This window comes from Oncorhynchus kisutch, linkage group LG9, assembly GCF_002021735.2.
Source record: "Oncorhynchus kisutch isolate 150728-3 linkage group LG9, Okis_V2, whole genome shotgun sequence".
NCBI lineage: Eukaryota > Metazoa > Chordata > Actinopteri > Salmoniformes > Salmonidae > Oncorhynchus > Oncorhynchus kisutch.
The window spans coordinates 2,678,132-2,700,603 of record NC_034182.2 but is presented as its reverse complement, the minus strand read 5'-3'; the positions used below and the strand labels follow the sequence as shown (position 1 = coordinate 2,700,603).

Below are 22,472 nucleotides of genomic sequence, written 5' to 3'. Positions count from 1 at the left end.
AAGCAAAGCAGTGCGACAAAAACAAAGTTACACATAAACAATCGTAGTCAGTAACACAATAGAAAAATCAATCTACAGTGTGTGCAAATGGAGTAGAGTAGGGAGGTATGGCAATAAATAGGCCATGGAGGCAAAATAATTACAATTTAGCATTAACACTGGAGTGATAGATGTGTAGATGGGGATGAGGTAGTTGGGTGTGCTATTTACAGATTGGCTGTGTTCAGGTACAGTGATCTGTAAACTGCTCTGACAGCTGATGCTTAAAGTTAGAGAGAGAGATATATGGAATATATATATATATGGAATTGTCTCTAGAAAACGCTAGTTCTAGTACTTGTCAGGGTGCAGGGTGTATTTTTCAATAGTCTATCTTCTCTCCATGTTTGTCTTAGCTTGAAGACCACTCGAATCACTCTTCTAAAAAGCTGCTGTCTGTCACATACCAAAGCTAATATCGATGAGTTTTAACATGAGATGCACCAGCTATTTTCTGCTCCCCTCTAGTGGTCAGATACAGTAACGACGCTTGGTCAGTTTTGAGGAACGAGACTGGTTTGGCTATTGTGTGGAGTGTTTGAGCAAAATAAATATATGCAGTGGTGAGAACTTAAAGAACTTAAGTTAAAATACTTTCAAGTACTACTTGGGGGTATCTGTACTGCACTATTCATATTTTTGACTACTTTTACTTCACTACATTCCCAAAGAAAACTATGTTCTTTTTACACCATACATTTGAATATTGAATGATTAGCAGGACAGGACAATGGTCTAATTGACATACTTATCAAGAGAACATCCCTGGTCATCTCTACTGCCTCTGATCTGGCAGACTCACTAAACACATGCTTCTATTTAAGGTATCTTTACTTTTACTCAAGTATGACAATTAGGTACTTTTCCCATAACTGAGTATATGCAAATAATAAAATACTTTTGGGAAAAAGTTATATCTACAGTATTTGATAGGAGTTAAGGGTTTGACATTTTTTGGTCATCATGACAATATGGTCACAGTTGACCTCCTCAAATGACCAGTGTTCCATGGCACTGTCTCTTCTCCCCTCAGCACCTGCAGTAGGTCCCAGCTGTATCAGTACAGTCACTGTGCAGTCTGACTGAGGGAGGATTTTGTATGGCTCTGTATCACTGTGTGAACACACAGAACAGGTATTGTGTTTGAAAACATCAAATAACTTTAATAATTTACACTTTCAGGCTATGATGACAAATATAATTAGTCATAACCATGATGATGATGATGATGGTCATGTGAACTGAATAATTGCTTTCTAACCATATTGTCACATATTTAGTGGTAACCCGTCATTCAGGGCAGGTGCACTTATTTTCAGTTCCACTTGTTTTTTTGTTTTTTTGTATATATATTTACCCCTTTTTTCTTCCCAATTTTGTGGTATCCAATTCGTAGTAGTTACTGTCTTGTCTCATCGCTGCAACTCCCGTACGGACTCGGGAGAGGCGAAGGTCGAGAGCCATGCGTCCCCAAAAATACAACCCAACCAAGCCGCATTGCAGATTCAGTCTTCCCAGCCTGGTGCAGGTCTACAATTTTGTTTCTGGTGTCCTTTGACAGCTCTTTGGTCTTGGCCATAGTGGATTTGGAGTGTGACTGTTTGAGGTTGTGGACAGGTGTCTTTTATACTGATAACAAGTTCAAACAGGTGCCATTAATACAGGTAACGAGTGGAAGACAGAGGAGCCTCTTAAAGAAGAAGTTACAGGTCTGTGAGAGCCAGAAATCTTGCTTGTTTGTAGGTGACCAAATACTTATTTTCCACCATAATTTGCAAATAAATTCATTAAAAATCCTACAATGTGATTTTCTGGATTTTTTCCCTCATTTTGTCTGTCATAGTTGAAGTGTACCTATGATGAAAATTACAGGCCTCTCTCATCTTTTTAAGTGGGAGAACTTGCACAATTGGTGGCTGACTAAATACTTTTTTGCCCCACTGTATGTTACGGGTCTTGTGTCCCCCCCCTAGACTGTGTGGATAAATATTGTCTGTTATCATGTACTACTGTGAAGTATTATTGTTGGTGGGAAAAGGGGATAACCAGAAAAGGGGGTTTGTAACAATGACGATGTAGAACATGTTCTGAATGATGCTTTCTGAACATATTCAAAGTTGACTTCACTACTGATCAGTGTTCCATGTCACGGTCTCTTCCCCATCAGCACCTGCAGTAGGTATATATATATATATATATATATATATATATATATATATATATATACAAAACAACAAACGGAATGCAAAAATCTATTACAGCCTATCTTGTGAAACTACACAGAGACAGGAACAATCACCCACAAAATACACAGCGAAACCCCGGCTACCTAAATATGGTTCCCAATCAGAGACCACGAGAATCACCTGACTCTGATTGAGAACCGCCTCAGGCAGCCAAGCCTATGCTAGACACACCCCTAATCAGCCACAATCCCAATGCCTACAAAAAAAACAATACGACAACACAATAAGCCCATGTCACACCCTGGCCTGAACAAATAATTAAAGAAAACACAAAATACTAAGACCAAGGCGTGACACATGGTAAAAGTCATTGTTGAAGTTCTGTTGTCATGAAGGACTGCTCTGTCATGAAAAGTGTTAAACTCACAGGGTTATAAACACTCCCAGAGCACTGAAGCATGTGCTGTCTATGCAAAGCGTCTTGTATGTAAATCATCTTCCTGGACAGTCAGACTTTATTCATAAATGTTATGTGATGTGATGTAGAAACCTGATAGCTATGTAATCACAGACATTGTTTCATATATAAGTGCTGAGTGGGGACTGATATTGTCACGCGGGACTAGGTGTGTGTGCAGGAATCAGACGCAGAGAGAGAGTAACGGAGTAAAGTGCTTTACTATTGCACGCCAAACTGATAAGCCCAATACAATACGCAGGACACTATACCAGACAACCCAAAACCACAGGGTGTCCAGTATAGAAAATAAAATACACCACGACCGAATATGTACACACATAACAAAGACAATCCCGCACAAAACAAGGGCGGGTCAAACTACTACATATAGGGAAGCTAATTAAACCAAAATATACATGGGTGAAACTAATAAGACAAAACCAACAGACAAACGAAAAAGGGATCGGTAGCGGCTAGTAGGACGGTGACGACGACCGCCGAGCACCGCCCGAACAGGCAGGGGAGCCAACTTCGGCGGAAGTCGTGACAGATATATTGATTAAATATTAGAGTTCAGAGGCCTTGCTTTTAACAACGTTAACAATTTTCACTGTAGTATCCAAAACATCTTTCAAGCTGTCAGGCATTCTCTTGGCAGCAAGAGGCTCTTGCTGGATGTTGCAGTTTACCCAAGAAGCATCGGGAGCAACTGCTTGAACGGGCATTACCACTCCGCTGTCATGGATTTTTAGCCATCAGTACAGATACCAACATGAGCAGCAGCTACATTTGACTACATACGGACCATTAGTAGAATTCCCGCGAGAGAGTAACGGCTAATGTGATTGGATGTTAATTATTTGACTAGGCTACCTGTATTTGACATTGTGTTGTTATTTCGCTGAACACTAGATGGTTTCATTTTATTTTTGGCAGTGAAACGAGGCTACTCAGGCGAGGGAAAAAAAGCTCAGCCCTGTTGGAAAATATAAATGGACTGTTTGAAAATGTGAAGGAAAAGAAATGTAATTTTTTTATTAACAATTATTGTTTTAAAATATTTGAATCACTTTTTTATTTGGCGTACCCCTGACGGCAATGCGCGTGTACCCCAGTTTGGGAATACCTGGTGTAGATAGTGTATGTATGTAGTGTAGTATAGATAGCAGGGTTGGGGTCAATTAATTAACTCCAATTCAAAATGTTCCTCATTGAAAAGCTTTGAAGAGACCCAGAATTTGAGTTTTGCTGTACTTCCTGAAATTAACTGGAATTGACCCCAACCCGGGCAGATAGTGTATGTAGTGTCCAGCATCATGTATCAAAATAGTCATAATGTTAGAATATCACATCCATTTAAATCAGACATTTGGTTGAGGTCCAAATGAGGACTTGTTTTGGGGGGCTGAAGTGATTGTAACTTTGAAGTAATGTTGAGGTCATAACACCTTTTGTTTTACTTCTGTAGATCTTGATTCATATATGGACAGGAATTGTGTTTCAAATCATTGAATAACTTGTACATACACTTTCAGGCCATAATACATACTTTAAGACAACCATAATGATGATGATCATGGTCATGTGATCTCAATGATCGCTTTCTAACCATATTGTCACATGTCACAGTTGACCTCATATAGCAACCGGTGTTCCATGTCACTGTCTCTTCCCCCTCAGCACCTGCAGTAGGTCCCAGCTGTATCAGTACAGTCACTGTGCAGTCTGACTGAGGGAGGTTTTTGTACGGCTCTGTATCACTGTGTGAACACTGGACCACTGTGGTAACTCTGACAGTAGTAATCTCCTGCATCTTCAGCCTGGACTCCACTGATGGTCAGAGTGAAGTCACTCCCAGATCCACTGCCACTGAATCTAGATGGAGTCCCAGACTGAAGTGTTGTAGCATAGTAAATAAGGAGTTTAGGAGCTCCTCCAGGTTTCTGTTGGTACCAGGCTACACAAGGGGGACTACACGCAGGAGGTTTGTTAAATCTACATCTTAAAGTGACTGCGTCTCCATTCTGGAACACTTTCATTTCAGGAGTCTGAGTCACAGTGATCTGTCCTCTGGATTCTGAAAAACAGAATACAAATGTTTAAATGAATGAAATTGTACATATAGTAATGAATTATTCTGAATATAAATAGTAACAACGATATACAAGTGGATGGTATAGATTAAATGATTCTTCAACAATAAACCCTGAAAATGTTACCCTTGAAGCAGAGAGCAAGTGTCCAGATGAAGATGGTGATAAAAGTCATGGTTGTTGTGGGTTCTGTTGTAAGGAAGTACAGCACTCAGTCATGAAGTTTTAAACTCACAGGGATATAAATGCTCTCAGAGTGTTGAAGCATGTGCTGCTAATGCAAAGTGTGCAGATGCATTATGCAAATTATTTTGTAAAATCTATTTCAATTTCCAAGTCGGTTCCCTTCATTAAAATATATTTTGTCCTGCATTAGCTAGCTTTAATAACATCAAACAGCAACTGTTAACTCTGATAACTGATCCATGGTCATTTTTATGTCACACTACCATTATATTGTTATTCTGATGATGATCAGATATAATGAACAGTCTGTTCACTCATGCTTGGTCTCTCATGTAAGTTCCTCTAATCAGTTAGTGAACACTTCTCTAAACTAAAGCTGGTAGGATTCCAATGGTAGTGTTATACTAGCAACACTGAGCTGATGCTGGACTGTACCTCCAGACTAGGAGAACCTGATACACAGAGGAAGGAAAAATGACTCATATTGTAACGGTTTTCTAGGTGTGAAGGAGAGTCAGACCAAAATGCAGCGTGTAGATTGCGACCCATGTTTAATAAACAAACGTAAAACACGAATCAATACAAACACTACAAAACAAAGAACGTAACGAAAACCGGAACAGCCTATACTTGTGTAAACTAACACAGAGACAGGAACAAGGACACTAAGGGCAATCACCCACGAAACACTCAAAGAATATGACTGCCTAAATATGGTTCCCAATCAGAGACAACGATAAACACCTGCCTCTGATTGAGAACCACTTCAGACAGCCATAGACTTAACTAGAACACCCCACTAAGCTACAATCCCAATACATACACACCACATACAAAAACCCATGCCACACCCTGGCCTGACCAAATAAATGAAGATAAACACAAAATACTTCGACCAGGGCGTGACAGAACCCCCCCCTAAGGTGCGGACTCCCGAACGCACCTCAAAACAATAGGGAGGGTCCGGGTGGGCGTCTGTCCATGGTGGCGGCTCCGGCGCGGGACATGGACCCCACTCAATCAATGTCTTAGTCCCTTCTCCTCGCGTCCTTGGATAGTCCACCCTCGCCGCCGACCATGGCCTAGTAGTCCTCACCCAGAACCCCACTGGACTGAGGAGCAGCTCGGGACTGAGGGACAGCTCGGGACCGAGGGGAAGCTCGGCACCGAGGGGAAGCTCGGCACCGAGGGGAAGCTCGGCACCGAGGGGAAGCTCGGCACCGAGGGGAAGCTCGGCACCGAGGGGAAGCTCGGCACCGAGGGGAAGCTCGGCACCGAGGGGAAGCTCAGCACCGAGGGGAAGCTCAGCACCGAGGGGAAGCTCAGGCAGGTAGCTGGATCCGGCAGATCCCGGGTGACTGGCGGATCTGGAAGAGTCTGGTTGACTGGCGGATCTGGAAGAGTCTGGTTGACTGGCGGATCTGGAAGAGTCTGGTTGACTGGCGGATCTGGAAGAGTCTGGTTGACTGGCGGATCTGGAAGAGTCTGGTTGACTGGCGGATCTGGAAGAGTCTGGTTGACTGGCGGATCTGGAAGAGTCTGGTTGACTGGCAGATCTGGAAGAGTCTGGTTGACTGGCAGATCTGGAAGAGTCTGGTTGACTAGCAGATCTGGAAGAGTCTGGTTGACTGGCAGATCTGGAAGAGTCTGGCTGACTGGCAGATCTGGAAGAGTCTGGCTAACTGGCGGATCCTGGCAGACTGAAAGATCTGGCTGCTCCATGCTGACTGGCGGCTCTGGCTGCTCCATGCTGACTGGCAGCTGTGGCTGCTCCATGTAGGCTGACAGCTCTGGCGGCTTCTTACAGACTGGCAGCTCTGGCTGCTCCATGCAGACTGACAGCTCTGGCTGCGCTGAACAGGCAGGAGACTCCAGCAGCGCAGTAGAGGAGGAAGGTTCTGGCAGCGCTGAACAGGCGGGAGACTCCGGCAGTGCAGGAGAGGAGAAAGGCTCCGGCAGCGCTGAACAGGCGGGAGACTCCGGCTGCGCTGGAGATGAGGAAAGCTCTGACAGCGCTAGATAGGCGGGAGACTCCGGCAGCGCTGGAGAGGCGAGGCGCACTGTAGGCCTGATGCGTGGTGCTGGCACTGGTGGTACTGGACCGAGAACACGCACAGGAAGCCTGGTGCGGGGAGCTGCCACCGGAGGGCTGGTGTGTGAAGGTGGTACTGGATAGACCGGACCGTGCAGGCGCACTGTAGCTCTTGAGCACCGAGCCTGCCCAACCTTACCTGGCTCGATGCCCACTCTAGCCCGGCCGATACGCGGAGCTGGAATATACCGCACCGGGCTATGCACCCGCACTGGGGACACCGTGCGCACCACTGCATAACACTGTGCCTGCCCGGTCTCTCTAGCCCCCCGGTAAGCACAGGGAGTTTGCGCAGGTCTCCTACCTGGCGTAGCCCTACTCCCTGTGAGCCCCCCCCCCCGATACATTTTTGGGGCTGACTCTCGGGCTTCCGTCTGCGCCGCCGGGCTTGCTTCGCCAACTCCATTCTCCGATAACCTTCCGCGCACTGCTCCATCGAATCCCAGGCGATCCATGTTTAATAAACAAACGTAAAACACGAATCAATACAAACACTACAAAACAAAGAACGTAACGAAAACCGGAACAGCCTATACTTGTGTAAACTAACACAGAGACAGGAACAGGGACACTAAGGACAATCACCCATGAAACACTCAAAGAATATGACTGCCTAAATATGGTTCCCAATCAGAGATAACGATAAACACCTGCCTCTGATTGAGAACCACTTCAGACAGCCATAGACTTAACTAGAACACCCCACTAAGCTACAATCCCAATACATACACACCACATACAAAAACTCATGCCACACCCTGGCCTGACCAAATAAATGAAGATAAACACAAAATACTTCGACCAGGGCGTGACACATATCTGGATTTAAGATACAATTCATATTTGTATTATCTATAAACAGCTAATATGAAGTGTTTGTTCTACCTGGAAGATGTTAAAGTGTATTAGTGTTGATTATGATTCTGTGTGAGTGATCTTCACTGTAACAGCTGCAGCATCACAACACAGAGAGGTTTTTGTACCAGCAGTAATAGTAATTGTATCACTGTGGTGGACTTTTGGTAGTGGCACCAGAATTGATGTTGGAAGTAAGTAAACACAAAATTAACTGTTTTATACAGTTAATATGTCGCGTTTCAACTTCTGTATACATTTAGCCTCGATATTGAGGATTTTTTAACTAACTTTATCTCCATGATTTTGGGGGGAAATTGCAGATTTAGAATAGCCATTTTTTTCAAGGCCATTTTATTACATTTAATCAATTTTGACCTGAATTTAAGCGATGAGTGATTACTCTACATTTTAGATTCTAGCGTATGATTAAACATACTACACCTTGTAAGAAATGGACAATAAAAGGAATGTTTTGCAAAACTTCGGGCAAAACAAAACAGAAAATCATTTACTTCAAAAGAACAACATCAAATCATCTTTGACAAGTTTTCTTACCATAACTGGAGAGGTCTGGATACTACAATGTTAATAGATTAACAGCAGATGTCTGGATACTACAATGTTAATAGATTAACAGCAGATGTCTGGATACTACAATGTTAATAGATTAACAGGAGAGGTCTAGATACTACAATGTTAACAGATTAACATGAGAGGTCTAGATACTACAATGTTAATAGATTAACAGCAGATGTCTGGATACTACAATGTTAATAGATTAACAGCAGATGTCTGGATACTACAATGTTAATAGATTAACAGGAGAGGTCTAGATACTACAATGTTAACAGATTAACATGAGAGGTCTAGATACTACAATGTTAATAGATTAACAGCAGATGTCTGGATACTACAATGTTAATAGATTAACAGGAGAGGTCTAGATACTACAATGTTAACAGATTAACAGGAGAGGTCTAGATACTACAATGTTAACAGATTAACAGGAGATGTCTAGATACTACAATGTTAACAGATTAACAGGAGAGGTCTAGATACTACAATGTTAACAGGTTAACAGGAGAGGTCTAGATACTACAATGTTAACAGATTAACAGGAGATGTCTAGATACTACAATGTTAACAGATTAACAGGAGGGGTCTTGATAATACAATGTTAACAGATTAACATGAGAGGTCTAGATACTACAATGTTAACAGATTAACAGGAGAGGTCTAGATACTACAATGTTAACAGATTAACATGAGAGGTCTAGACACACGCAGTAGATGGTACTCCTTATTCATTTTTCTTGGACTGTTTTTTACCTGCTTGATTTATAGACTCATAAAGACGGTAAACTAATGTCATTGAACATTTGATCAATATCTTGGACTCTAAACAATGTGATCACCCTACATTAAGCTACATTTGTTTTACAAGATCCACATGATATAACCAGTATCACAGCTTCACAATAGTCATAGTCTTCTCTATCTCCAACCCTCTGGGGACAGTGTGAACATCTGGTAACAGTGCTGCTCTATTCTGGGACAAGCAGAACCACCCAGCCCATGTAAATCTCAGTTTCACTCCCACAGCTACCAGTCTAGTAGTTAGACTGGGACAGATATGAGTGACTGGTTTTAACCTCTATGGTGGATTCAGGTTAGTTACAGTTACAGATATTATGACAGATCAAATGTATATTATTCAAACCTGTTTCATGTTTGAGCCCAGCATCCTGTCTCATTCACAGATGTAACAGACCTGCTCATCAAGATAGTTCATATATTACTCGATGATCACATCACATGTTTGGTTGTGAGGGTCATATGGGGATTCGATTTATGGGGCTGATGCTGATGTAACATCACCATTGTTCATTTTTTGACATCTGTGGATCTGACTCTGATTATGAACAGGTAATGTGTGTTTTAAAACTTCATATAACTTTTATAAGTGAACTTCACGACCATGACAATAAACATTCACAAGTGTGATGAGGTTGATGGGGAAATTGTGATCTGAATGATGCTTTGTAAACATACTCAAAGTTGACCTCCTCTACTGATCAGTGTTCCATGTCACTGTCTTCCCCTCAGCACCTGGTATAAGTTTACATTATAGACATCATCACTGATATATTTAGCTCAGTGTATTTTAGTTCAGTCAGTGTTCCATGTCTCTTCCCCCTCAGCACCTGCAGTAGGTCCCAGCTGTATCAGTACTGTCACTGTGCAGTCTGACTGAGGGAGGTTTTTGTACATCTCTGTATCACTGTGTGAACACTGGACCACTGTGGAAACTCTGACAGTAGTAATCTCCTGCATCTTCAGCCTGGACTCCACTGATGGTCAGAGTGAAGTCACTCCCAGATCCACTGTCAATGAATCTAGATGGAGTCCCAGACTGAAGTGTTGTAGCATAGTAAATAAGGAGTTTAGGAGCTCCTCCAGGTTTCTGTTGGTACCAGGCTAGATATTTATTGTTGTAAACATTACTGCTGGTTTTACAGTTCAGAGAGACTGTCTGTTCTGGGACAACAGCTTTCACTGCCGGAGTCTGTGTCACAACATACTGTCCTCTGGATTCTGAAAAATATAGTAAAAACATTTATATGAATTAAATATTACATATAATAATGAATAGTTCTGAATATAAATATTAACACTGATATACCGTACATGTAAACACTGTAGATTGAATTAAAACTGTAACCTTGAAAGCAGAAAACAAGTGTCCAGATGAAGATGGTGATAAAAGTCATGGTTGTTGTAGGTTATGTTGTCCTGAAGGACAGCTCTCAGTCATGAAGTGTTAAACTCACAGGGCTATAAACACTCTCAGAGCACTGAAGCATGTGCTGTCAATGCAAAGTGTCCTCTCTATGCAAACAGGGAAACTGTAGTTGAAGAGCTCTTCTTCTTTGGGATTGGGTTGGAGGATCACATCTAATTTAAAGGTGTATACACCGCCCCCTACTGTACTAAATTGTAAGGCCAGTCACGGCCTACATAATCTACATGAAATTATCTTTATTATTCCTGTTCCTAAAAGGACAAACTTGCCCCATCAACTAACCCTACATACCACTATTTCATACAAATAAAAATCACCCCATTAACTGTTCTAGTGTAAAACCTCATACTCCAGGTACTTCTCTTCAGCTACCACCTACCCATTAAAACCCACTACCCCATTTCCACTACTTTGACCTCTACTCCTGCACCATGCCAACGACCTGGGAGGACGGGACACCACCACTCAGCACACCCTGCAACTCTTCTTAGGTGAAATCTCATATACCCAAATACTTCTCTGCAGCTGCCACCTCGACAGCTATTTTCTAAAAATGTACGTTCCATTTCTATGGTACAGTTGATAACCAATGCTATGAACGCTAAGACGACAACCTTACTGAAGCATAATTCACTCGCTGCCCTATCCCCCTGTGCTGGCACAAATCTACTACTCACTGGGATCCCTCACCCTTCACCCATCCTCCTCCACTTCCTTCATTGCCTCAGCATACGACACCCCCTGCACTACTCTGACTCTGGTCACGTCAACTTGCCTCTCTCGCAACTGACACTTACGATCTCCAACAACATCAGCACCCCTACTGTTGACACAACTTTATCCAGCAAAACTACACAATCCTCTGTCCCATGCCCTCCTGCATACATCTTGGAATCTCCCTCCTACACACTGCTGCAACATGACCATGAACGTTGCACCTGAAACAGTACAGTGGATTCTGCACAAAAGCTCTAACAGGATAACTAATATAGACTCAAAACTCAAAAGGACTGACAATGACTCCTCTTTCACCACTCCCCCCACCGGATCAACGTCCCACCAAACGGCGGGCATCACAAACACCAGGTATTTAAACTTCAATTGCTCCACCTCCACACTTATCACTAGCCCAGAATTCACCCCTTTCAATGGTGCCCTGTGTCATGTAAAAATCTTCCCAGTGTGAAATATTCCAACCGTTCTGATTGTACATCATGATGTAAAATCTCTCCCAGCGTGAAAATGTTGCCAATACAATAATTGCATGCGCATCTCTTTATGTAACCTGTGTCCACTGACCTCGACAAACGGTTCTGTGGGCACGCACATTTGCTTCACACATCTGCCAATCAATGGTGGCCAAGGGTATTGACTCTGACCAATCAGAAGCTTGTTGAGGTGTGAGGTCAGCATATAAACACCCAGACTTGAGGGTTGATGTGAGGAGAGAATTAACAGCGATGGCAAAGACTTGGATGCTACATTTTCGATTGACAGTGCATATATTTGAAACATCTGTAGGAGCTCAGCCATCCACAGACACGCGTGCAACTGACTAGGAACATTTTCACACTGAAACGTTTTACATGACTTCACAATCACAACAATTAAGAACTACTTCACACTGAGAAGATTTTTACATTACATCCTGTTGGTAAAAGCAAAGCAAGAAACAGATCATGACCCAAGTTGAGTGACACAGAGCACCTGCTCCCTCTAATCAGAAGAAACACAAACATCACAAGTCCACTACAGGTTACCTTCACTGATTCAACTGCACCCAACTCCTTTCTGACCCAACCTGAAACCAGAAATGGATCTGCCAAAAGGCAAGGGATTCCTATTGATCCAGATTGTTCTTTATCATGTCTGACGCCATTCTTCCTCAACAAACATCTTCCCAATTCCCACATCTTCTCCTTCTTCCTCGCTGTCCACAATCACATCTATCTGTTCACCAAGCTCCTGCCTTTCCATCAGCTACATTGCTTGCAGAGCACTGATGGTGTTTCTCCAAAACCCAACTTCTGTTCCTGACCTCTCCATGCTTCCTTCACCTTCCCACAACCTCCATTCATTGGAGAGATCTGTGTGAGCAGCAGCATTTTAAAGGTTGAGGCTGATTTTTCAGCCAATCAGGGTCTTAAGTGGTTAACACGCCTCAGATCGGCTCAATTAAAGGCCTGGGAACGTGCTGAAAGGATCTAGCCAGGTGTGGCAGGAGAGGCGTTTTGCCTTGACATAACCACAGGACGTTTTAGGGGGTTATAATAATGTTAGATAATCTTAATAAATATTGTTAAATCTTTGCTCGAAATTCAATACCTGACTGAGGTACTTCAGGGAGGAAGACACAACAGATATGCCTCCATGTAATTCATGATAGATAATACTGTATGTCTGTTTGAGCCCAGCAGCATGTTTCATTCACAGATCCAGCATCATTTCTCAATCACAGATGTAACAGCCAGTAACCTGCTCATTAAAATAGTTAATATAATGCTAGATGATCACATCACATGTTTGGTTGTGAGGTTCATATGCGGATTTGATTTAGGGGGCTGATGCTGATGTAACACCACCTTCTTTTTATTTACGTCTCTACATCTTGTTTGGCATATTGGACTGGTATTGTGGGTATTTCAGAACTTCAAATAACTTTTGAAGGTGCACTACATTGATGATGATGATGATGATGATGGGGAACATGTGATTAGAATGATGCTTTCTAAACATATTCAAAGTTGACTTCACTAACCAGTGTTCCATGTCACTGTCTCTTGTATGACAGAACCTCAGGTTGTTATTATGGGTCATAATCATGTTATATGATTTCAATAAATATAGTTCAATCTTAACTTGAAATCCACTACCCAATACAGGGGCCTAACAGAGACTGGGATACTTATTCTGAAATTATGTGAGACATTTTTACTTCACATAGATGGAGTCTATTCATTTTATTGTCTGAAATGTTAATAAAAGGTTTGTTAGCCACAGCAAAAGGGAAGACATATTTATGTAGTCTGGACCTATGGGTGTTGTCAGTTCAGGAATGATTTAACATGAAGGTGGATGTTGACATTATAGTCAGCATCACTGATATATTTATCTCAGTGTATTTTAGTTCAGTCAGTGTTCCATGTCACGGTCTCTTCCCCCTCAGCACCTGCAGTAGGTCCCAGCTGTATCAGTACAGTCACTGTGCAGTCTGACTGAGGGAGGTTTTTGTATGTCTCTGTATCACTGTGTGAACACATTACCACTGTGGTAACTCTGACAGTAGTAATCTCCTGCATCTTCAGCCTGGACTCCACTGATGGTCAGAGTGAAGTCACTCCCAGATCCACTGCCACTGAATCTAGATGGAGTCCCAGACTGAAGTGTTGTAGCACGGTAAATAAGGAGTTTAGGAGCTCCTCCAGGTTTCTGTTGGTACCAGGCTACACAAGGGGGACTACAAGCAGGAGGTTTGTTAAATCTACATCTTAAAGTGACTGCGTCTCCATTCTGGAACGCTTTAATTTCAGGAGTCTGAGTCACAGTGATCTGTCCTCTGGATTCTGAAAAACAGAATACAAATGTTTAAATGAATGAAATTGTACATATAGTAATGAATTATTCTGAATATAAATAGTAACAACGATATACAAGTGGATGGTATAGATTAAATGATTCTTCAACAATAAATCCTGAAAATGTTACCCTTGAAGCAGAGAGCAAGTGTCCAGATGAAGATGGTGATAAAAGTCATGGTTGTTGTGGGTTCTGTTGTAAGGAAGTACAGCACTCAGTCATGAAGTTTTAAACTCACAGGGATATAAATGCTCTCAGAGTGTTGAAGCATGTGCTGCTAATGCAAAGTGTGCAGATGCATTATGCAAATTATTTTGTCAAATCTATTTCTATTTCCAAGTCTGTTCCCTTCATTAAAATATATTTTGTCCTGCATTAACTAGCTTTAATAACATCAAACAGCAACTGTTGGCTCTGATAACTGTTCCATGGTCATTTTTATGTCACACTACCATTATATTGTTATTCTGATTGATGATCAGATATAATGAACTGTCTGTTCACTCATGCTTGGTCTCTCATGTAAGTTCCTCTAATCAGTTAGTGAACACTTCTCTAAACTAAAGCTGGTAGGATTCCTCTGGTAGTGTTGTCTGTCCTCTGTGACTTTACCTCCACTGTTAAATGTGAGATCAACATGTTTAATAAAGGAATATACAACATGGATCACTATCACTACTGCTGCTGCTGGTGTCTTTCATATGGACAATATGGAGGAATACTAGCAACACTGATCTGATGCTGGACTGTACCTCCAGACTAGAAGAACACCTGATACACAGAGGAAGGAAAAATACTACTATCTGGATTTAAGATACAATTCATATTTGTATAATCTAGAAACAGCTAATATGAAGTGTTTGTTCTACCTGGAAGATGTTAAAGTGTATTAGTGTTGATTATGATTCTGTGTGAGTGATCTTCACTGTAACAGCTGCAGCATCACAACACAGAGAGGTTTTTGTACCAGCAGTAATAGTAATTGTATCACTGTGGTGGACTTTTGGTAGCGGCACCAGACTTGATGTTGGAAGTAAGTAAAGAACAAAATTAACTATTTATTCACCTTTTGATGTTGTGTTTCAATATATCGATACATTTTGCCTTGATATGGAGGAATTTTCAAATTAACTTTTTTAGATGATTTAAACAAAATACACAAGGCCTACACATACTATGGCCAATTTGAATATGAATGTTATTACATCTAATCAAATCTAACCTGCTTTTAAACTATGAAAGTGATTCGCCTACATTTTAGATTAGTTGTATGAATAAACATGCTGCACCTACAGTAGTAGGAGATGTACAAGAAAAAGTCAGGTTTGGTCCATGTTAAGGAAATCAACATGAAAAACACTTTATTTTTAATTGAGTAGAATAATTCATTTTTGAAATGTTTTCATACTATAGTAGAGTTAATTATTTGAACCACAGTCTAAAGAAATGAAGAGTGCCAAACATGCAGGAGGTTTTTGTACCAGCAGTAATAGGGATTGTATCACTGTGGTACACTTTTGGTAGCGGCACAAGACTAGATGTTGGAAGTAAGTAACACGCTCTTTGATATTTCTTTCTGATTATTTTTGGGTGTATTTTCCTTTGTGAAACTTTGTCTATATGAAAATATTGCGATTTTTCATATTTTCCTTCCTAAAAAATATACTAAAAATTACTTTTGACTAAGCCTTCTTTCAAATGAAATGTTATTTAAATAACATGTTCAAATGTAGGTGTTTAGTTAAATGTGTGGTTTGATGGATTGCAGAGGAGAGTTCTAGTATGATAACTATTTAATAATATGGAATATAGTTGTTGCATTGTGTTTTACTGTTTGTGTGCGATTCTTTACTTATATTTTTATTATCTTTAACTCAAATATTTTTGGTTAAATGTAGATTTTGAATGAGCCTTCTTTCAAATAAATATTTATTGACTCAAAATGATAAACTGTAGGTTTATTTGAATGTCTGATTGTATAATTGCATAATATTACACCTAATTGTGGTATAAAACTAATAGTATTGTATATAGTATTCATCATTGTTGCATTGTATTCATGGTAGACTTCACTGTTAGTGTGAAGACAAAGACAAAGAATATGAGTTGGCTGTTCTGATCAGATCCATTCCTAAACAATATCTGTCTAACATGTATAACTGACACCACATGACTAGTAACTCTAGTTATTTAACCACTTTATACTTGTTTGGTTCATAAATCTGCTTTGTATCCTATTACTTTAGTGTTTTCTCCATATCTTTTAAATAATCCAACTTCTACATTCATATTTAGAGGGCATTTCCAATTCACTTTATTTGGTTGTGGACCTTAATGGAGATAATCTCTTAGTTTGGTTCATAAATCTGCTTTGTATCCTATTACTTTAGTGTTTTCTCCACATCTTTTAAATAATCCAACTTCTACATTCATATTTAGAGGGCATTTCCAATTCACTTTATTTGGTTGTGGACCTTAATGGAGATAATCTCTTAGTGTTGCTGTACTTGTTGTAATTACTTAGTTGATGTATTCTGTTTGTTCCAGGTAACAGTGCCCCCACCCTCACCGTCCTGCCCCCCTCTAGTGAGGAGCTGTCCAGTACAACAACAGCCACACTGACGTGTCTGGCCAACAAGGGCTTCCCCTCAGACTGGACCATAAGATGGAAAGTGGACGGGACCAGCCAGAAGCAGGAGGCCAGTTCTAGGGTCCTGGAGAAGGATGGCCTGTACAGCTGGAGCAGCACCCTGACTCTCACTGGCCACGAGTGGACCAAGGCAGGAGAGGTGACCTGTGAAGCCCAGCAGAATTCCCAGAATCCAGTCACCAAGACCTTGAGGAGGGCTGACTGTTCTGGGTAGGACCCCTAGTCACACACCCCTGTGGAGAGAGGCTGCTGGTTCCTCTGCTTTGACTCTGTTCTGAGATCAGATGTTCTCTGTCTTATTGATCACTGACATGTAGACTAACAGGGGGCTTTGCTTGAGTTCATGTGTCAGTCCTCTCTGTAGACTGAGATTGAATCAGTGTTAGATTTGATGAGTTCTGTTTTGTTACTATTAGATACTGTAGGAATGTTTGCTTTGATGCTTTGATGAATAGATGAAAATAAAGATTTCCCTTTGGAACACATATTTCTGTCTCTTTTAATAATTAGACTGTAGTCTTAAATGTTGTTGAATGGTATAGACATACATTAATAAAGCCTGATTCACAGTTTCTTTGAAAAATATCAGGCCTGAATGTCATTGCTTAGTTATTTATGTTCTCACTTGAAACCACATCATCTTCAACCAGCAAATCAAATCAAAACAAATGTTACTAATCACATGCGCCGAATACAACAGATGTAGACCTTACAGAGAAATGCTTACTTACGAGCCCTAACCAACAATACAGCTTTAAATAATACGTATGAGAATAAGAGATAAAAGTAACAAGTAATTAAAGAGCAGCAATAAAATAACAATAGAGAGACTATTGGGGGAACCTTGGGGGAACCGATACAGAGTCAATGTGCGGTGGCACCGGTTCGTTGTGATAGTATGTACATGTAGGTAGAGTTATTAAAGTGACTATGCATAGATGACAACAGAGTAGCGGTGGTGTGAAGAGGGGGAGAGGGGGGGAATGCAAATTGTCTGGGTAGCCATTTGACTAGATGTTCAGGAGTCTTATGGCTTGGGGGTAGAAGCTGTTAAGAAGCCTCTTGGACCTAGACTTGGCGCTCCGGTACTGCTTGCCATGCTGTAGCAGGGAGAACAGTCTATGACTAGGGTGCTGTTTAGTCCCATGGTCCTAAGCTTATTGATGAGCTTTGAGGGCACTATGGTGTTGAAAGCTGAGCTGTAGTCAATGAATAGAATTCTCACATAGGTGTTCCTTTTGTCCAGGTGGGAAAGGGCAGTGTGGAGAGCAATAGCGATTGTATCATCTGTGGATCTGTTGGGGCGGTATGCAAATTGGAGTGGGTTTAGGGTTGCTGGGATGATGTTGTAGATATGAGCCATGACCAGCCTTTCAAAGTACTTCATGGCTACAGACCTGAGTGCTACGGGTTGGTAGGCAGGTTACCTTAGTGTTCTTGGGCACAGGCACTATGGTGGTCTGCTTGAAACATGTTGGTATTACAGACTCAGACAGGGAGAGGTTGAAAGTGTAAGTGAAGAGACTTGCCAGTTGGTCAGCACATGCTCGCAGTACACGTCCTGGTAATCCGTCTGGCCCTGCGGCCTTAAAAATATTGACCTGTTTAAAGGTCTTACTGACATCGGCTGCAGAGAGCATGATCACACAGTCTTCTATGACAGTTGGTGCTCTCATGCATGTTTCAATGTTATTTGCCTCGAAGCGAGCATAGAAGTTATTTAGCTCATCTGGTAGGCTCGTGTCACTGTGCAGCTCTCGGCTGTGCTTCCGTTTGTAGTCTGTAATAGTTTGCAAGTCCTGCCACATCCGACAAGCGTCAGAGCCAGTGTAGTACGATTCGATCTTAGTCCTGTATTGACGCTTTGCCTGTTTGATGGTTTGTCGGATGGCATAGAGGGATTTCTTTTAAGCTTCCGGGTTAGAGTCCCGCTCCTTGAAAGCGACAGCTCAAGCCTTTAGCTCAGTGCAGATGCTGCCTGTAATCCATGGCTTCTGGTAGGGGTATGTTTATTTTGTATTTTTTCCACCTTTATTTAACCAGGTAGGCTAGCTGAGAACATGTTCTCATTTTCAACTGCGACCTGGCCAAGATAAAGGATAGCAATTAGACACATACAACAACACAGAGTTACACATGGAATAAACAAAACATAGTCAATAATACAGTAGAACAAAAGAAAACAAAAAGTCTATATACAGTGAGTGCAAATGAGGTAAGATAAGGGAGTTAAGGCAATAAATAGGCCATGGTGGTGAAGTAATTACAATATAGCAATTAAAACACTGGAATGGTAGATGTGCAGAAGATGAATGTGCAAGTAGAGATACTGGGGTGCAAAGGACCAAGATAAATAAATAAATATTGTACGGGGATGAGGTGGGTAGATAGAAAAGCTCTTTATAGATGGGCTATGTACAGGTGCAGTGATCTGTGAGCTGCTCTGACAGCTGGTGCTTAAAGCTAGTGAGGGAGATATGAGTCTCCAGCTTCAGAGATTTTTGCAGTTCGTTCCAGTCATTGGCAGCAGAGAACTGGAAGGAAAGACGACCAAAGGAGGAATTGGCTTTGGGGGTGACCAGTGAGATATACCTGCTGGAGCGCTTGCTACGAGTGGGTGCTGCTATGGTGACCAGTGAGCTGAGATAAGGTGGGGCTTTACCTAGCAGAGACTTGTAGATAACCTGTAGCCAGTGGGTTTGGTGACGAGTATGAAGCGAGGGCCAACCATCGAGAGCGTACAGGTCGCAATGGTGGGTAGTGTATGGGGCTTTGGTGACAAAACGGATGGCACTGTAATAGACTGCATCCAGTTTGTTGAGTAGAGTGTTGGAGGCAATTTTATAGATGACATCACCGAAGTCGAGGATCGGTAGGATAGTCAGTTTTACGAGGGTTTGTTTGGCAGCATGAGTGAAGGATGCTTTGTTGTGATATAGGAAGCCAATTCTAGATTTAATGTTGGATTGGAGATGCTTAATGTGAGTCTGGAAGGAAAGTTTACAGTCTAACCAGACACCAATATGTACGTATGGTCACTGTGGGGATGACGTCATCGATGCACTTATTGATGAAGCCAATGACTGATGCGGTGTACTCCTCAATGCCATTGATGGAACATATTACAGTCTGTGCCAGCAAACAGTCCTGTAGCTTAGAATCTGACCACTTTTTTATTGATCAGGTCACTGGTGCTTCCTGCTTTAATTTTAGCTCGTAAGCAGGAATCAGGAGGATTTAATTATGGTCAGATTTGCAAAATGGAGGGCAAGGGAGAGCTTTGTATGCGTCTCTGTGTGTGTCGTATACAGTGGGGCAAAAAAGTATTTAGTCAGCCACCAATTGTGCAAGTTCTCCCACTTAAAAAGATGAGAGAGGTCTGTAATTTTCATCATAGGTACATTTCAACTATGACAGACAAAATGAGGAAAGAAAATCTAGAAAATCACATTGTAGGATTTTTTATGAATTTATTTGCAAATTATGGTGGACAATAAGTATTTCTGGCTCTCACAGAAGAGGCTCCTCTGTCTTCCACTCGTTACCTGTATTAATGGCACCTGTTTGAACTTGTTATCAGTATAAAAGACACCTGTCCACAACCTCAAACAGTCACACTCCAAACTCCACCATGGCCAAGACCAAAGAGCTGTCAAAGGACACCAGAAACAAAATTGTAGACGTGCACCAGGCTGGGAAGATTGAATTTGCAATAGGTAAGCAGCTTGGTTTGAAGAAATCAACTGTGGGAGCAATTATTAGCAAATGGAAGGCATACAAAACCACTGATAATCTCCCTCGATCTGGGGCTCCATGCAAGATCTCACCCCGTGGGGTCAAAATGATCACAAGAACGGTGAGCAAAAATCCCAGAACCACACAGGGGGACCTAGTGAATGACCTGCAGAGAGCTGGGACCAAAGTAACAAAGCCTACCATCAGTAACACACTACGCCGCCAGGGACTCAAATCCTGCAGTGCCAGACGTGTCCCCCTGCTTAAGCCAGTACATGTCCAGCCCCGTCTGAAGTTTGCTAGAGAGCATTTGGATGATCCAGAAGAAGATTGGGAGAATGTCATATGGTGAGATGATATCAAAATATAACTTTTTAGTAAAAACTCTACTCGTCGTGTTTGGAGGACAAAGAATGCTGAGTTGCATCCAAAGAACACCATACCTACTGTGAAGCATGGGGTGGAAACATCATGCTTTGAGGCTGTTTTTCTGCAAAGGGAACAGGACAACTAATCCGTGTAAAGGAAAGAATGAATGGGGCCATGTAACGTGAGATTTTGAGTGAAAACCTCCTTCCATCAGCAAGGGCATTGAAGATGAAACGTGGCTGGGTCTTTCAGCATGACAATGATCCCAAACACACTGCCCGGGCAACGAAGGAGTGGCTTCGTAAGAAGCATTTCAAGGTCCTGGAGTGGCCTAGCCAGTCTCCAGATCTCAACCCCATAGAAAATCTTTGGAGGGAGTTGAAAGTCCGTGTTGCCCAGCAACAGCCCCAAAACATCACTGCTCTAGAGTAGATCTGCATGGAGGAATGGGCCAAAATACCAGCAACAGTGTGTGAAAACCTTGTGAAGACTTACAGAAAACGTTTGACCTCTGTCATTGCCAACAAAGGGTATATAACAAAGTATTGAGATAAACTTTTGTTATTGACCAAATACTTATTTTCCACCATAATTTGCAAATAAATTTATAAAAAAATCCTACAATGTGATTTTCTGGATTTTTTTTCTCATTTTGTCTGTCATAGTTTAACTGGACCTATGATGAACATTACAGGCCTCTCTCATCTTTTTAAGTGGGAGAACTTGCACAATTGGTGGCTGACAAAATACTTTTTTTGCCCCACTGTATGTGGTCCAGAGTTATTTTTCCTCTTGTTGCACATTTAACAGGAGAGGTCTAGATACTACAAAGTCAACAGATTAACAGGAGAGGTCTAGATACTACAATGTTAACAGTTTAACAGGACAGGTTTAGCCACATGTAGTAGGTGATGGTTATTTTGATTTATATCTTTGGATTTTTTTTTGACCATGCTTGATTTATAGACTCATAAAGACACATATCTTGGACTCTCACCGATGTGATCACACCTACATTAAGCAATGTTTGTTTTACAAGATCCACATCATTTCACCGGTATCATATCGTCAAGATAGTCAAAGAGTATTTTCTACCTCCAACCCCCTGGGAACAGAGTGAACATCTGGTGACAGTGCTGCTCTATTCTGGAACAAGTCTGAAATACCCTGGACTGGGCCAGATTTTTTTATTTTTTTATTTTTTTATTTCACCTTTATTTAACCAGGTAGGCTAGTTGAGAACAAGTTCTCATTTGCAACTGCGACCTGGCCAAGATAAAGCATAGCAGTGTGAGCATACAACAAAGAGTTACACATGGAGTAAACAATTAACAAGTCAATAACACAGTAGAAAACAAAGGGGGGGTCTATATACAATGTGTGCAAAAGGCATGAGGAGGTAGGCAAATAATTACAATTTTGCAG

The 22,472-nt window shown here is 41.5% G+C and overlaps 3 gene segments (V, D, J or C); 1 reads left to right on the top strand and 2 right to left on the bottom strand.

Moving 5' to 3' along the window:
- Nucleotides 1–4,422: 4,422 nt before the first annotated feature.
- LOC109896559 (immunoglobulin kappa variable 1-27-like) lies at nucleotides 4,423–5,034 on the bottom strand. The segment is given in 2 exon segments: nucleotides 4,423–4,762; nucleotides 4,905–5,034. Coding segments are annotated over 2 exon segments (369 nt in total).
- Nucleotides 5,035–13,671: 8,637 nt separating this feature from the next.
- On the bottom strand, nucleotides 13,672–14,552 carry LOC109896260 (immunoglobulin kappa variable 1-8-like). The segment is given in 2 exon segments: nucleotides 13,672–14,280; nucleotides 14,423–14,552. Coding segments are annotated over 2 exon segments (369 nt in total).
- A 1,005-nt stretch (nucleotides 14,553–15,557) lies between these two features.
- Nucleotides 15,558–17,430, top strand: LOC109896259 (Ig kappa-b4 chain C region-like). The segment is given in 2 exon segments: nucleotides 15,558–15,840; nucleotides 16,841–17,430. Coding segments are annotated over 2 exon segments (402 nt in total).
- Nucleotides 17,431–22,472: the final 5,042 nt, after the last annotated feature.